This window comes from Canis aureus, chromosome 22, assembly GCF_053574225.1.
Source record: "Canis aureus isolate CA01 chromosome 22, VMU_Caureus_v.1.0, whole genome shotgun sequence".
In the NCBI taxonomy this organism is placed as follows: domain Eukaryota; kingdom Metazoa; phylum Chordata; class Mammalia; order Carnivora; family Canidae; genus Canis; species Canis aureus.
Genome location: NC_135632.1, coordinates 8,878,204 through 8,896,520, shown reverse-complemented (window position 1 = coordinate 8,896,520; position 18,317 = coordinate 8,878,204). Strand labels below are relative to the sequence as shown.

The 18,317-nt window shown below is 37.1% G+C and overlaps 1 protein-coding gene and 1 long non-coding RNA gene across 2 annotated transcripts in view; one reads left to right on the top strand and one right to left on the bottom strand.

The window, feature by feature from the left end:
* The window catches only part of LOC144293744 (uncharacterized), a 147,595-nt gene extending 142,769 nt beyond the window's left edge, over positions 1-4,826 (bottom strand). Inside the window, exon 1 of the long non-coding RNA XR_013360979.1 lies at positions 4,641-4,826. This is a non-coding gene — a long non-coding RNA (uncharacterized LOC144293744). The remainder of the gene's footprint in view (positions 1-4,640) is intronic.
* Positions 1-18,110, top strand: part of CPB1 (carboxypeptidase B1) — a 34,183-nt gene extending 16,073 nt beyond the window's left edge. Inside the window, exons 6-11 of the mRNA XM_077864765.1 lie at positions 94-195; positions 3,004-3,114; positions 3,204-3,294; positions 4,146-4,348; positions 15,635-15,719; positions 17,749-18,110. Of these exons, the coding sequence (XP_077720891.1) occupies positions 94-195; positions 3,004-3,114; positions 3,204-3,294; positions 4,146-4,348; positions 15,635-15,719; positions 17,749-17,936 (780 nt within the window). The 3' untranslated portion in view covers positions 17,937-18,110. The remainder of the gene's footprint in view (positions 1-93; positions 196-3,003; positions 3,115-3,203; positions 3,295-4,145; positions 4,349-15,634; positions 15,720-17,748) is intronic.
* Positions 18,111-18,317: the final 207 nt, after the last annotated feature.

Genomic DNA, 18,317 nt, shown 5'->3' with positions numbered 1-18,317 from the left:
TTCACCTGTTGAATCCAAAGCCCAGAAGGGCTGTGAATGTTAACCTCTGAATGTGATAAATCACCATTTCCCTTTTCCTTTTGTTTGCAATAGGTTGGCAAAGCTGGACAAAATAAGCCTGCCATTTTCATGGACTGTGGTTTCCATGCCAGAGAATGGATTTCCCCTGCATTTTGCCAATGGTTTGTGAGAGAGGTCAGTCTATGTAGAACAATTTTTGGCCGAGGGAAGTAGAAAATATTTTTTATTTAAGTCAATTTCTTATAATATAGCTATAATAAGAGAGAATAATAACACAGAAAAAACTCATAATTCCAAGTTTCCATTTCTGGGTATTAGTTTCAACTTTCACAAGAGACCGTTGTAAGGTAAGATTTTAAGACAGTTATCAAATTGTATTTATTTAGATTTGACTCGTCTGAAACCAGCAGTATACTACATAGATCATTTAAAAGTTAATGATTGTGGATAAACCACTAGCTTGATCATTATCTTCTGAATAATAATCATTGTATACTTCAGAAAAAAAAGAAGAAAACGATACATGGCAGTCCCTACTGCAAATGATACTGTTTTTCATTCCTTATAATTCTAATAATAAAATATATGTAAAAGCCCTTTAGCTGAATTTTTAAAATATCCATGAGCCCATATTGATACAGATAAATTATTCGATAAATAAATAAAAGGGAGAGAAGGAACAACTTTCTCTTAAAGAACAATTACAACTAAGGATGTACAAACAATGAACAAGCCAGAAAATTATCATTAGAACACAAGGGCAATAACCATTTCATGAAAACCTACGTATGTTTGCAAAAATTAATGAGTGAAAGTTCAAGGACAAATGGTATATTTGCAGTCTCAAAGTATCTCCCCAAAAATATGTACAAAATTACAAAGGCAAACTTTACAGTGGAGAAACTTAGCAGAAACTTAACCAAGGGATCAAGATTAACATCACCAATAACATCACCAGCATAAAGACAATCAGTATCACGAACCCCCTGATATTATGTACTGAAAAGACACATCATCTGTATGGTATCATTCCTCAAAATTCATAAAGCCTTCTTCTAATCATAAAAAAAATGAGACAAATTCAAATTAAGGGACTTTCTGCAAAGCAAACAGACCAGTACTCCGGAACACGGTCAAAATCATAAAAGACAAGGAAAGACTGAAGAACTCTCACAGAAAAGAGGAGACTACAGAGACGTGACAACCAGTGCAATGTGGGACTGTATATTGTATCCTAGCACAGAAAAAGGGTAACAGTGGAAAAGCTGTGAACTTTAAATAAAACCCATAGTTTAATTTATATTATTGTACCAATGTTAATTCCTTCCCTTTTATCATTGTACCATGGTTAAGTAAGATGATAACATTAGGGGAGGCTGAGTGAAGGGTATATGGGAATTCCTTGTATTTGCAACTCTTCTCTAAGCCTAAAATCACTTCAAAATTAAAAGTTTAAAATACTGGGATCCCTGGGTGGTGCAGCGGTTTAGCGCCTGCCTTTGGCCGGGGGCGTGATCCTGGAGACCCAGGATCGAATCCCATGTCGGGCTCCCTGCATGGAGCCTGCTTCTCCCTCTGTCTATGTCTCTGCCTCTCTCTCTCTCTCTCTCTCTCTCTCTCTCTGTGACTATCATAAATAAGTAAAATAATAAAATAAAATAAAAGTTTAAAATACTGAAGTACTTCTAAAATATAAGAATATTATTATATACAATATACTGTCTTTTGTGTGAAACACTTCTGTATCTATTTGTCATGATCTTGGTTTCTAGACATGTTTTGTATCCAATTCTAACCATTTAACTTCAATGGATATCTCACCATCTGCTGTACAGAAGGAAAAAACTTTTATCATTATTTTGGTTATCACCAAGATTAGACCACTAAAAGAACATGGTTCTATAGCTTTTCCAGCCTAAAGATCATGCATTTTAAAGAGTCATGAAAAGTAGATAAAAACTATTAATATATGGAAGCCTTAAATATTTTTAAGTCTATTCAGGAAAGAGTTGAATTTAGGTTTAATATGATCCTGGAGCTGAGGAACTATGAGTGAAAGAACATAATAAATGGAATGAGCATGAGTTCCTTCATTCATAGAGAAATGTCCACTTGCTTAGCAAAGAGTACTAGTCTCTTAACAGGGTTCCTTACTCAGTATAGAAGAGTAAGAAGGAGACTCATGATTATGCAGCCTAGAGCCTTGGTGAGAGCCACCCAAAATCCATCAGTGTGAGCTCACTTCATAATGGGAGGCTTTCTCATTCTTCTTCCTTTCTGGATACTCTCTCTAGTGAGACTATCTACAGGAGGTTTCATAAAAGTTAAATAATTTCTAGATGATATCAGAAACATGCACAGCCATCCATAGACATTTTTTACTTACTAAAAATAAGTCTTGCCCTCATATCCTACTGACTTTGAAAAAAAAAATATTGCAGTTACTACTACAAAGTGAATATATGTTTCTTAAAAGTATTTAATTTTATTAAATCTTTGGCCATCTTTATAGTAAAAAGTTAAATAAATAATTATGTGAGTTATATATAGATAGAATATCCAGGAAACAGAGAAGGATTAAAAACAACTATTTCGGGGGGCCTTGGTGGCTCAGTTGGTTAAACATCTGTCTTCAGCTCAGGTCATGATCCCAGGGTCCTGGAATCCAGCCCCATGTCAGGCTCTCTGCTCAGCGGAGAGCCTGCTTCTCCCTCTCTCCCTGCTATTCTCCCTGCTTGTGTGCTCTCTCACTCTCTCTCTCTCCCTTTCTGTCAAATAAATAAATAAAATCTTAAAAAGAAACTATTTTAACCAAAATTATGGGTAATATTTTGCTAACTGCCTCTTAAATATCAATAATGTCCACTTCAATAGGGGATATAGCTTCCATTACCAAAGTGAACATTCATCCAGTCTATGTAAATTTTAGTAGCCTCACACATTCCATTTTACCATGAAATTCTCTTCCTAATTCACACACAGGCTATTCGCACCTATGGACAAGAGATCCACATGACAGAACTTCTCGACAAGTTAGACTTTTATGTCTTGCCTGTGGTCAATATTGATGGCTACGTCTACACCTGGACCAAGGTATATGAACCAATACTCAGAGGGGCTGATGAAATTAAAACCAATCCACTTTCAATTATACTTGGCCTAACCACATCATCCACTTTCAGAACCGAATGTGGAGAAAGACCCGCTCCACTCAGGCTGGAACTACCTGCGTTGGCACAGACCCCAACAGAAATTTTGATGCTGGTTGGTGCAGTAAGTATCTGATTGACCTTTCTGCAAGAATCTGTTGAAAAGCATAGGAGGAAAAATAACACAGGAAAACACAACAGTGTCTAAAACAAGAAAAAATATCAAGTTTCATATTTTAGCATTCTACCTTTCTAAAAGCACAGAAAATAAACAGTTTATTTATTCACTCAAAAAAAAAAAAAATGTCACGTGCTCTATTGTGTTCCCAGCTGTGTTAGATGCTGGAAACACAAGACTGAACAATCCAGACATAATCCTACTACTTCAAAATGTATAATCTAGAGGAGACAGTCGTTTAAAAATTATTTAAATGAAATTGTGATATAATTCCAATTTTGTGATTCAACTCTCAGAAAATGATTACAGTAATAAGGAAATTTCTCATGGATATTAGCTTGTCTCCTACTTATAATTTTCTTCTATATTATTGATCTCATTGTATATTACTACACAAGAACACACTGATGATTTTACATGCAACTTTTATCCTATTAGCTTTTTTTTTTCTTTTTAAATTTTTTTATGATAGTCAGAGAGAGAGAGAGGCAGAGGGAGAAGCAGGCTCCATGCACTGGGAGTCTGATGTGGGATTCGATCCCGGGTCTCCAGGATCGCGCCCTGGGCCAAAGGCAGGCGCCAAACCGCTGCGCCACCAGGGATCCCCCTATTAGCTTTTAACTAACATACCAACCTAATCTTGTGACTAAGTGCATGCATGCTTTATAATATATGCCACATTATCATAAGGACTCCTGTAAAAACAGCTTATTTTTAATTTTCCAATTTGAAAGTTTGAAACATGCCTTGTGATAACTTTAGTAGGTGACCATTCTATTAACAACATGTTTCTCTAGAAATTGGAGCTTCTCGGAACCCCTGTGATGAAACTTACTGTGGACCTGCTGCAGAGTCTGAAAAAGAGACCAAGGCCCTGGCTAATTTCATCCGCAGCAACCTCTCTTCCATTAAAGCATATCTGACAATCCACTCATACTCTCAAATGATGCTCTACCCTTATTCCTATGATTATAAACTCACAGAGAACAATGTTGAGTTGGTAAGTAGTTGTGGTAGTAAATATGGTATTTCACTGTTAAGATTTTTAAAATCCTATTCCTGAGAAAAAAATTTAAGAACAATTTCTGAAGGTTCCATGATTCATTTAATAGCAGAAGCAAAAATCGTACTACAGATTTACAGGGAATCCAGAATTGGCTAGATAAATTAGCTACAAGAGATAGGCTTTTGATACAGGAAACAGTTCCCAACATGTTAAGCCAGTTTAGGCACTAATCTTCAAAATGTCAATAGGTACACTTATTCCTGCTTTTACCACAATACTAACTCACATGATGATTTCAGATGCATCTGAGATAATCAACAAAGTTGCTTCATCACACGCAATCAGAAAGTCAATTTTGTCAAGTTGTCTTGAACTGGATTTGACATAGGCGGAGCATGGCAGATGTCATTAGGAATTTGGCACATTTGGTTGATACTGTGTTAAGCGATGAGATCCTAAAATTGCTTAGTTTGCTGCTGATCAGGAGAGACAAAGAAGTAAACAATCAATGAACAAATGATATGAATGAGTCCTTACTAAACATGGAAAATAATGCAAAAAAAAATTTAAGTATCCATGATTCAAAAAACTACCAATCTTGTTAGAGAATCATGATATAACCACAAGAAAAGTTAAGTAATACAAGAGTTTTATAGCAATCACATTAACAAATATCACATATCAATGCATAATTTTTTTTTAATCAGCAGGTTTGAACCCTTCAAACGATTTTTTTTCTAATTTATGAAACATCTGGCTACCAGAAGTTGGGATTAGTGATCTAAAAGAACAAGTGTAAGATTTAAAGCATTTGAGTTATGCCAAAAAAAAGTGTTGCACTTAAACAATGACATAGATATTTGGCTTACCTAAATGCATAAATTTGAAGACCCGGTAACTTTAATAACTGGAAATGGTTGTTTTGTACTTTCAGTCTTTCAGAGACCAAATAAAACATGTAATGCTATAAATATTTTGTTAAGAGCAAAATGGAAAAATAACTCAGCTTCTTAGAAAATTGATAGCTAATAGTTGGCCACGTCCTTTTCATTTAAAAAAAAAAAATGCTATTTTTCAAAAAGCTTCACATTTTCTCTCTCCAGAGCCAAAAAAACAAAGGAAAACATCATTAGTTGGAACCTTTAACTATTTCAGTTTTCCAATTATGCTCCATCTGTTAAGTGTTCCCAGTGGGTGCTCAAAGTCCTGTTATCCCAGAGATGGGTGTGGTCAGCTCCTCATTTCAATCCCAGATTTAAGTCCCAGAGGAGGGAAGGTGGAGCTATGTTGTTTGCTTTATTCATGTGAATATGTTTAAATTGTACCACATCAGAAAAGAAAAAGACAAAGCCATAATAACTAAGCACCAATGAGTTAAGAAGTAAAATATTAAAACTAAAATTATAAACCACATTAAGTGTAACAATAATATATCCAAATTGCTTAATATAACTAGTATCAAACATAAATTCTACAACAAGTGCTAACAGAAAAACTTAGAGTGTTCTCTGAAAATGAGCTGCTTTACAAAATTTCAATACCTTTTCTTATTTGAGGAATAAGTTAATTCTAATTAGCAAAGGAGTAGAATAAACAATTATATCACAATAAAATATTCATAATCTATTCTCAACAAAAGCACAAACCATATAAAATAATCTATCTTGGATGTTTAATTTTGTATTCACAAAATTAATAAATTCAAGAAGTACATGCTACTCTTTATCGTTTCCAAGCAAAATAAGATAGGTGGCTAGACTGCAAAATTTAATTGCATGTATATCACACTAATTGATTTAAAAGTTACTTCAATTTCCAAAAATAAAAAATAAATAAAATACAATAAAAGTTACTTTAATTTCCAACAATTTTTTTCTATGATTAAGATTTTGCCTAGCATCTTAAAAGAAATATTTAAATCCCACTAGTAATATCTAAGGTGAATGTTAATCTGATTAGTTGATTCACTGGGAATCTGAATTTAGTTCAGCACCCCAAAGCAACTTAAAACTTTTGAATAACTAGAGATGCTTTCCATATTTTTCTTATTTTGCATAATTCCAATTCACTTCCTTCCTAAGCACATTTTGCAAGAACAACTCATAACCATAGTGTTTAAGGAGCGTGTGTGTGTGTATATATGTATATACATATTTGTATATATACATATATACATACATATATATACATATATATATATAGCCAAAAGAGAATAAGTCTCTCATAAAGAAAAATATTATCTTTTTCATGGTTTTTATTTTTAATGAAGATATCAAGAAAAACAAAGTAAAAGCCTTTATCTAGGCACAATAAACGTTCCATCCAAATCTAGTGCTTCTGTATGAATTTTCAGCTAGAAATATGTGACCCGACTATAGAAAACTAACAGTAGGAAAAGACTAATAAGATACATTCTTAGTATATCACATTATGGGTAACTCAGAATTTCTTAAAGTAATGCAAAGTGGGCTTTATCTTATCCAGAATTCTGTGCATAGATACAGATGTGATTCTTACTTATCTTTACACTTATAAAAATTTTCAGCTTATATTTGTAGCAAAAAAAAAAATGCTTCAAAAAAATGCTTCAAGGAGAACATGACTCTAAATTGAAGGAAATTATTCTGTACTTATATTAACATTGTCAGCCCAAAGTTAGGACATATATAGCAATATTTGATATCTGAGTCATGATAAAAATGTATGTGGCTTCATTTATGAAAAATCTTACATGTACATCATCGAAAATTATTCATATCATAAGACAATCTTCAGAGGGAAGAAAGGCAGAGAGAAAAATGCAAAAGACCAATGAAGCAAAAGAACAGAAGTAATAAAGATTACAAAGAAAGCTACCAAAAAATATATCTGCAGCAGATCAGTAAAAAGTATGAAGAATCGTAAAAATACCTTACATATATAATGCTTTTCAGTTTGCTATCTGCTTTTATATTATTTATACTATATTATTTAAAGAAAGAATACAAAGTTACTGTGAGTTTCCAATGGCTTCATACACCTTCCAGTTCCTCAGTGTTGACTTCTTCAATATGGAGGTATCACTATCTTCAAAGGAAGCTGCAAGGCCCACATAAAGAATATACTTACATTTTCAAAATTCTGAAGGATAATGAAATATTGAATTGTATGACCTCATTATTGCCAGAGTAAATAAAAACTAGGAGACTTAATTGAAAAGGCTCCTCAACCTATCCATATCTTTGCATTTATTTATTGAGCATGGAAGAAGCTCCAAATCCTTGGTCTACATTCCCCCAAAAGAGGTGTATGTAGCACTTTTAATAATTATAATTATTACCATAATGCCATTTCTAAGTCCAAAAGCAGGAAATGCAGAATAATAACTGGCCAACCTAATATTTTGAACCATTCCTCAGAATGACCAAATTAGAAGCTGATATGCACTACACACTACACCACAGTGCTGACTCAGGGCATACATCTCACACCACATTTCTACATAAGCAGCACAAAATTTTACAGCTAGAAATCCTGGAATTTCTTTGGTTCCGCTTTCTCACTTTCCAGGTGAAACAGTGAAGGTTTGGCTAAGCCAACACCAGTAGTACAGGCACTGTTGGGCCCAGAGCTATTGGGTCCTGAAGAATTTCCTAGACTGCCCCAATGTCCAGATACCCATACACACTTGTGTGACCATGTTCTATATTGGTAGCCATTTTGCAGAACATTCATCAAATAGTCTTTCATCACACAAATACCTTATTATCTCTGTCCCTGGACATTGCTAAGGATTTCCAGTGGTCAGCTGAAATGCCTAACTTCTCAGGACTCCGTCTTTATGATTCTGGCCGTATACTTTCATGAGCAAATATTCATTAACCAGGAGAAAGATGACAGTCCTGAAAAATTCTTAAACTTAACCAAAAGATAGGAAACTGCTTCCAAAGTCTAACACCTTCCAGACAACTGGTACCTCACTATCTCTTAATTAAAATTTGAGTTAATGAGCCACCAAGATAGAAATCCACTGCTCCACCCAAGCATGTGAGCATAAAGCAAGACATGATTAGAGACAAACATAAAAATCAGAGGGAAGAAATGTTGTGATTAGAAGGTGGATAATTGCAGGGCCATGTGCACACCCAATCACCGCTGTCCCCATGTCCCTGCCTAATAACAATAATAACAAGGCCATAGTCACACTGTCAAGCAGGCTACCAGCAGCTTAGGAGACAGGACCTGCAGCACAAAATATCCATTTCAGGTACTTTTTTCAGAATTTTTCAATTTCACTTATAATATTCTAAAATAAAATGCAGAATTTATTTAGTTAGAGAAACCAGTTGTTGCTTTATCACTATACTTTTTAAGTGACTTCTTTGCCTGTTAAAATTCTCCTACAGGGGCCTGGTCAGTACACGGCTCATCAGACAATTACCAAAAATTTCACTGAGTAGCATAAACCACGGTCTTTGCTATTAAGAATGCAGGGCCCTATTGAAATGGTAAAACTCAGATACCGGAAACCATACAAGAGAAGTACAAAATTGGGAGTTTCAAACTAAGCACAGTAGTAGGAATTTAGGGCAGGAAAATAAATGCTAATATGTAATGAAGCTATTTGGTGAAGGTTATAGAAAGGAGAAACCATTTCTTCTGCGCCCTGAAGGATGGGCAGGATTTGGGCGATAGAGAACAGAAGAGTACACTTTAGGCAGAGAAAAGAGCCAACAAATGTGCAACAAGAGGGTTGAAAAATGGGTATGGAAAGAGAAGGATCAGCCTGTTTTCTAGTGTTCTTGTGAAAGAGTGGAAGTGAAGTAATGAGATTATGGAGAGACTTAAAATGTCACACTGAGTCCTGTGTTGTAGCAGGCCCTGGAGCCAGTAACCTGGTAAATAGGATTGCCAGGTCAAATACCAGACTCCCAGTTAGATTTCAATTTCAGATAAAGAACAAGTAATTTTTAGTATAAATATCTTCTAAATATTGAAGACTTATACTGAAAAAGTATGCACTGTTTATCTGAAATTTAAATTTAACTGAGTATGCGATATTTTTTGCTAAGTCTGGCAATCCTGCTAGTAAAGTGTATTTTAGCAGAGTTGACCTAATAGCAGTGGTTAAGAGGCACTTGTACTATCATCAGCGAAGAAGATAGGCATTCAGAGCACCTTCAAAACCAGCTGTCTTCCTTTTTAATTCTTTTTCTAAAATACACTCATGTTTACCATAATTATGTCTTTTATCTGATTTCTTTTAAACCAATTTTGCCCCCCTCCCAGCCCCTTCCCTACCTCCAACATTTGGCAATGTTGGAGAGACATTTTTGGTTGTCGTAACCATGGGAGTACCACAGGCATCTAGTGGGTAGAGGCCAGAAGATGCCGAAAACATTCTACAATGCACAGGAGAGCCCCCACAACAAAGAATTATCCAGCCCACATGTCAAGAGTGCCAAGGTTGAGAAACCCTGCTTTAAGCTTAGATAAGAACAGAGTCACATTCCTGGCTAAAGGCCCTTGGCTTTCACCCTCCTCATAAATACTTTACAGTGTTCTATGAATCTGAAAGTGCAAGAGATCTAGTACATTCCCATCATACAGCATTTATTTTTTAATAATTTATTTGGAAGAAGTATCACCTCCACACACATGCACACACAAAAATTCTCTAGACTTTGCAACTTCAGCTGACTCACGTTTCACATTTTCCCTGAATTTTAAAGAGCTTAAGAATATGCATGCAGACCAGCCAAAGAAAAAAATTGCTTTACATCAGTGAAAGCATTCCCACACTCCCCAGAGGCTCTGCCAAGATGGGCAGGCTCTGCTCTCCCAAGCCAAGCCTTTCCCCTAACTCCTTGCCTTTCTCTAATCTCAGGCTTTGCAACCAGAGCTTGTGCTTGTTTATCCTCCTGTTTTTCTCAGAAACGTATTTGTTTTTTTCAAATCCCAAAGGCTTTCTCCTCAGTGCCTGCTTGTAGGCCTTGCGGGCTTCTCCTCTTGCATCAAAATTATAAAAGTTAAATTCCTCATTGGTCCCTTGGTGTAAGTTACCCATTATCACAGAACAGAAGGAAGGAAACCGCAGTTAAAGATCATTTTGATGCTTCCATTATCACATGTATTCACCCAGAGGAATAATTAAACTCAGAACTTCAAGTTAGAAACAAAGTTCTGGAGAAAATTTCCTTCGAATTGGCTTATAACCCATAGTCAGTTTGGAATTTTTGTTTTCTTGTACTGTAATAATGGACCAGTGGAAGATTAGAAGAGGCGGCCCCCCACCTCCCATGACACTGGCTTGCAACGAGGACCATGAGCACAGCCATGAGGCAGGGGTTTCCTGATCACATGTTACCTGGGAAGGCAGGTCAGCGGAAAAGAACACCCTCACCGTATTCATCTTACCAGCCCCCTGGAGCTCAGAGCCTGGGAAACATTACACTAGTTGGTCTTTTGTCTCTTGGGCTTTGAGTTAGATGTGACATTTTAGACTCTCTCTGTCTTTTGCTCTATGACCAAGGCCTCTTTTTAAGAAAACAGGTGACAAAAGAGAACATGCATAAGACATGGTAGGAAACTCATATCTAAGGATTAATAAAGGCTGGCCATGTTTGGCCTTGACTGAAAGCAAAGTTTTCTCTGAGGCTGATTTATATTTAGCTTCCTTCTGTTCTTTACAATTGGTAAAACCAGCTCCAGCAACACTTCTTTTGAAGTATTCGAAGGCCACAAGGAGAAGTGAAAAAGAGCACAGGATTTAAAGCAAGAAGAACCTAGCTCAAGTCAGCCACTTATGGGGCTGCATGCCCTTGGGAAAGTTCTTTTATCCTCTCTGAGTTTCAGTTCTTTTATCCGTAAAATGGGGATAAAAATATCTAGCCCTTATCAAGAGCTCTTTGTAAAGTCTAAGGTTTTATGTAAATGTTAGTTCTTATTTTGAACCCATTGAGCAAGGATGTAAGATGTCCCTCAAATGACAGGTTGTATAGAAAGTGTCTTTAATTGGAGTTTCAAGATGTGGATAACGCTTTCTGATGTGCTATTGCTTCTGCGGGTCTTTCGTCAGCTGTCTTAGTCCCTTTTCACAGAAATGTACAAGGGGAAGGAGTTACCACTCTAACATTTTAGCAAATGCAGGAATTATCTCTCTTTTACCATTCCTGCCTGGGGTCAGTCACCCAGCTTGGTTGGAACATTCCCACTGAGCGTGCTGCCCCACGTGGCATTCCATTCTGCGAGAAAATTCTATGCCGATGAAATGTGGACAGATAGTGTTGGAAAGATAAATGAGTAACATTTGTGAAACTATTTGAACTCTTCAAAAGAAAAGACCCACACTGATTCCAGGGATTTTTGTTAAGATCATTGGAATTTAAAATATGATATTTTGGTCAATTAATGTCTGTTCTGATTTTTTTTTTTTTTTTTTTTGTCTCTTGACCTCAGAGGGGCAGAGAGAAAGGGTCCACAGACTTCATTAAAAAAAAAAAAAAAAAAACTTAATGGAAATAAGTAAAATGCACAGCAGAAGTCATTGTGTAAATGTGGCAACCCAACAACCATCACTACATGGTATCACCACCCTCCCTAAAACATCCCCAGTCTCCACTCATATTCATCACAGCCTTTGCAGCACTCAGTATCAAGAACACCCACCCAAATCAGGCCATCTATAATGCCTCAGTCCTAGGATAAGACTCTATCAACCAACCATGTGCTAGATGCTATACAAAATCTGTTGAGAATACAAAATAAATAGCCAAGAGTCCCTTCCCACAGTGAACTCGCCTGGGAGGCAAATAGATGCAAAAACAACTCATTATAGAACAGGATGACAGGAACTCTGACGGTGATGTTAGCTTCACGGTGATGTTAGAGGAGGGAGAATCAATGCTCCATAAGAGAGTTAGGGGCAGCTTCAAAAAGAAAGTGACACTAAAACTGAATCTAGAAGAACAACAGTAAATCTCCAAATGAACAAAGATGAGAAGAAGATTCCAACAAACGGAGAAGGACATTCAAAGTGAGGGAGGTAAGAGGCAGGAACAGGTGTATAAGGAAGAAGTTTGGGGAAACCTAGCTCAAACGGAACACAGAATACACAGCCAATAATGCAGACTGAAAGAGAAGGAAGGGGCTAGATCATGCTCTTTATGCCCTGAAAGGAAGCTGCACTTCAACTGAAGGTGAGAAAGCCACTGAAAGATGTGGTGATGAGATGACACTCAGAAGATGAGTGATGAGGTAGGCAGCAAGACGACAGAGCAACTGAGGACAAGGAGAGCAAAGGCTGACACAAACTAAATGTTCCTGCAATGTGCACCAGTGACAGGAACATATTAACATCCTTTGTAAACTAACATCAATCTTATATATTATGGTCAGCACCAAAGGCATTAACAATTGCTTCCAGAAGATGCCTGTGCAGTATCAGAAAGCACTTGGTTATCAGTCTGAGGAAAGGCAAACTGAACATTTTTGTGTGGCCCTAATGGTAGTTATGACTAAAATGATAAGTTGATATGTCAAAAGAGATAACAGATCACAAGTAGGCCCCTTTCAGTTTTGTCAGATAACTCCTATATTACGTTACACCACGAAACATACTGAGACGTGAAGGTCAACAGACACACAGGAGTTTAATAGATGATGATGATGATCTTCTTGTCTTAAATCTTCTCTAGTCTTCATAACTGTTTGGAACTAATCCTGAAGAATCATACTTCTTTTTTTACAGCTTTATTAAGATATAGTTGTCATATAACATTGTGTAAGTTTAAAGGGTATAATGTAATGATCTGATACACATATACACAGGGAAATGTTCACTACATTAGTTAACACAATCTTGACCTCACACAACTACCATTTTGTTGTTGCTGCTGTTATGTTGTTTTGTTATGGTGATAACATTAAAGCTCTACTCTCATAGCAACCTTCAGGTACACAGTACGGTACTGCTGACCATAGTCATAATGCTGTACCTTAGATCCCCAGAACTTAGTAGAATTGTATTTCTAACTAGAAGCAATAATTCAAAGTTTCAAGGGGAAGGGGAGAAACCAGAACAGATGAAAAGCCTCAGAATGGTAAAGTAGGAAAGGAATAAAAGTTCTTTATAATCAGAGTTTCTGCCTTACAGAAAAATAACTACGGATGTCCCGAGATGAATGGCAAGTCAAAGAAATTATGGAATAGTAAAAAAATGTACTATTTACTTACTAAAAAAAATTAGTACCTCACCATATTTCACATCCCCACAGGATGGTTTTGAATATATTCTAGACATTATGCAATTATTAACTTATTATCTTCATTTCAATCTGCAACAGACCCTATACTAAAAGGTGGAGAGAAGACCTAGCTCTAGTGCATTGGTTAGAATAAGATTAAATAATAGGAACTATACATTTAGATCACAACAGTAAAGATTTAGTGCAGTAAGAGGAAGCAGATATTAATTTACCAGATGGGGAAAAAGGGGAAGTAAAACCCTAACATTTTCAAGTTACTGTTCCAAAACTCTGAGAATAATAAATTAGTTCCAAGAAACTGATTACACCATTTCAGTGGACCAGACCAGAACATCATGACTTATATTTTAAAATTCTTTTTAAATTTTCTAATTTACCACTTGGCTGGGGAAGCATTAACAATTTGGGAGCTGAAACTCTGAAGTTTTATAGATATGCCCTTGTCAATTTGACATAAGATACTACTAAACTGATTTTGATATTAAAACAAGGACTAAAGGAAGCTGCTACTTTGTAAAACGAGGAGTATTTTGATTTCATCACCAACCTCATAGCTTTCCAAGCATATGTACAAGACATAATCATGATGCCAAAGTATGAAATATAGCTAGTTTCATAACCAGAATGAATTATGGCTGATTCTCCTGTAGTAAACAATCAGATTTTCAAATCTGTATTCCCAAGATAGTCAAGTCAGGCCTTACTTTTCAAGTGATTCATTTAAATATGCAGTATATGTCAGTGGATGTTAGGAAGTCTGCAGCACATGGGGGATGGAGGTACAGAGCCATTGTCCCTGAAGAGTTGGGGGGCAGGGGCACAGAAAAGCAATGGATCTTTTGAGAAAATGAAGCTGCTTCTCAAAGAAAAAAATACACATAATATTTGCCGTTTTTTTTTTAATTCTGTAAATCGAGTGTTCTTCATTTTGAAATAGCATAGATGTTGTCTAATTCTTCAGTGTAAAATCTTCCAAGCTAAAACCACCCTCATCCCTGGAACTGCCAATTCCCAAATATCCCCCTGCCGGCAGTAACCACAGTATTGAGTATCCAATCATTCATATGTGTAGCTTTTAATACTCCTCCCCCATTTCATATAATCCTATCTTATCCTGGCTTTATAACCTGCCACATTTCCAGGTAGTTTTTGTTTTGTTTTGTTGGGGGGGGGGGGTATTTTGCATGTATTTGATTTTTCTTTACCTGTATTAGGTTGACAACCTCTTTGTACAACCACAGAGACCTCCTTTTCTCCTGCTTTTCTCTTACAAGCTCCAGAGACAATATGGATTTGCCAAACTAATTCTTAGACATAACCTAATTCTTAATACACTGTGACATTTTACTATATCAATGAATGTGATATCTGGGACAGTTATAGACTGCTAATAGCCTCATTTCTTGAGCCTGAACTAAGGTTTAAAAAAAAAAAAAAGAAGTTTAACAAGCCTAAGTAAGAATATTTGGGAGGAAAAAAGACATACTAGGTTCTATGCAAATAAAAAAGAAAAGAAAGTAAAAGATTGTCTTCTGACTAAAATAGAAGTTATTGCTGTGACCCATACTTTACTCCAACGATTATTTAAAATGAATGTAAAGACCTAATTCTCAAATAAGAGGGTAAGAAGAGTGGTAATTATCCTCAGAGTTCCAACAAATAGTTCCTGGACGACCATTAAGTGGTAAGCCTTGGTGTAGACCCTGAAGAATGAGATAAAAGACAGAAAAAGTCCCTGATAACTCAGAGGCCAGCCCATGGTGTTGCCACAATCTGACACATTCTGTGTGCTACAGAGGGAAGCTCAGAGCGACTGCCTGGAGAGGGCATTAGGGAAGACATGTTTTCACAACACTCACTTGGATCACATGACTAGGTTAGCTAGAAAAATTAGAATGGGCACTGAGCAGGTATAAAACTGACCCAAAGTGGGTCTTACACCTCTTTGATGTCTTAAAAATAACGTACAGATGTTTGTTTGTTGTCAGCATGTGCTTTTATTTATTTAACTCACGAACTACTGCTTCTTTTGCAGAATGCCCTGGCTAAAGCTACTGTAAAAGAACTTGCCACCCTGCATGGCACCAAGTACACATATGGCCCGGGAGCTACAACAATCTGTGAGTGTTGGCTTCAGAATGGTGCAAAGAGACCACATGCCTAAAAAGGCGACAAATGGTTCCCAGAGCCTTTCCTTTCAGATCATTTAAAGCATGTGGCTTTTGCCTGACAGTGAATTTTTTATACGGCATGTATCAGTTTTCTGTTCAGAAAAAATATCCCTTTCAACCCAAGAAACACGTGCTCTCGGTAAACGTCCATTGAGCATCCACTACTATGTGCCAGGTCCTCACTAGGTGCTAGGGAAGAAAGGGAGGAAGAATGGAGAGAAGGCAAGAGGAAAGGAGAAAGGGAAGGAGGGGAAAAGGAGAAAGGGAAGGAGGGGAACCAGCACAGTCTTCAAAGAATACACACTAGGGCAGCAGGAAAACTAACTATAGGAAGTGTTAGATGCTATAACAGGATACACAAGGAAAGAACACACTCCAGCACCAACCAGCCCATCCCACAGTATCAGGGAGGACTCCCCAGGATAATGACACAGAAGCTTTACCTGAAGGACAACTGCCGAGGAAAGGCATAAGAAGGCATGTCTTCCTGACTAAACAGACTGCAGGTGCGAGGGCTAATTCAGGCTTAGGTCACTTTCCAGGGGTAGATGTCAACCCCTTTGACCAGTGACTCGGTGTGTTCAAGCAAGTGGCAAGAGACACATAGCAAGAGAGTTAGGTAGGGACTAGACCTCAAAGTTCAGATTTCACTTAGATGCTACAGAGTGTAAATTTACTGGGAAGACACATCCTGAAGGCCCTCTTTTAAATTTCTACTTACATTTTCCTTCGCCTTTGCATGATTTCTTTTTGCCCCAGATCTCAAAGGACTAGAAATACAAGGGAAAAGGCCCAATCCTGTCATTACAGAGCCTCCCATGCAGTTGGAGAGGCTCAAATCCTGGGTTTTGTTTTTTATTTTTGTTTTTTAAGTTTTATATAGAATACAGTTTTTCTATATCCCGGTCCTTTTTTCAACCTGTTCTTAATCATATGGGAGTATACTGTTTTCCTAAGGGGGTTCTAGCAGAAGTAGCCCACCTATTCATATACTGGGAACTCATTATATGTTTTATTCAGACTAGTTCAGTGAAGATTCTTTTTTTATTACACTGTGAGCCGTTGGAGGGCAGAAGTCACGTCTTTCCTCTATTCTGGCATCTACAGAGTAGAGCCAATGGCCTGCTGCTCAGTGAGGGCTGTACAACTGTTGACTGAATCACAGGTGAAAGAATGAATGAATGAACGAACGAATGAACTAGTGACTGAATAGATACAAAATCCACAAGGCAGTGACATCGTAACTGTTACTGAATGGAGAACTAAACAAATGCCTAACCTATGCCAGACCATCTGCTAGGCCCAGAGGAAACCAAACAAAGACATAGCCCTGACCTCGAGGGGTTCCAATTTCATCACTCAGCACTGTTTCATTGGGGTTTGGAGTTCTCTCCTATCACCAGTCATCATGTAGCTTTCTCTATTTTCCTAGAAAACAAACATTCTCTTCCCAGAAATTATACATCTTTTGTAAACCAATTATATATGATATTGCCTACCACAGCATACAAGCACAGTGAGAAGCTTATATTATAAATTACATACTTCCTGGGGTATTAAATACAACATTCCCACGAATTAGGCTTAGAGGTAAGATTGGACTGATTTTTTTTAAGACTTCATTTATTTATCCATGAGACACAGCAAGAGAGAGGCAGAGACAGGCAGAGGGAGAAGCAGGCTCCTTGCGGGGAGCCCAATGCGGGACTCGATCCCAGACCCTGGGGATCACGCCCTGAGCCGAAGGCAGATGCTCAACCACTGAGCCACCCAGGTGTCCTTGGACTTATTTTTTTAAAACAGCTCCCATATCTTTTATAATCCAGTTTTCTACAATATTGGCCTACTAAAAATATTTTGCCCAGTAAAACAGTTGTAATTATAAAAGATCGCTAGTTTTTGTTTGTTTGTTTTTAATTTCCTTCCTGGATTTAAAGTTTTTTGGTTTGTTTGTTTTCTTGCGGTTTGCACCTTTCAGATCCTGCTGCTGGGGGCTCTGATGACTGGGCTTATGATCAAGGAATCAAATATTCCTTTACCTTTGAACTCCGGGACAAAGGCAGATACGGCTTTGCCCTCCCCGAATCCCAGATTCGGCCAACCTGTGAGGAGACACTGTTGGCCATCAAGCACCTTGCCAGATACGTCCTGCAACATCTGTACTAGTAGAGAATGCTGACAACCTTATTTCAAAGTGTTCACTCTCTTTCCTATCCTGAAATCTTATTTTTGTCTGCCTGGATATTTTCCAGATCCCAATCTTTTTATAAGCTTCTACTCTGTTAAACTACTTGGATCTTTTAATACTGATCATAATAAAAATGAATCATTATAATTAGAGACCTGATAAATTGTCTACTTCTTTGGGAAAGAAAAAAAAAGTTGCAAACCAATGACTAGGCAATCCATATACAGTTAATGATGTGGATCAGCTCTACTGGAGATAAAGTCTTCGGGGTGTTTGCCAATACTAGCAGAGTGCAGAGATGTACAGGTTGTAATGGGGGCTCATGAGGAAGAAGACAAGTAAGGGGAAATTCAGGAAAA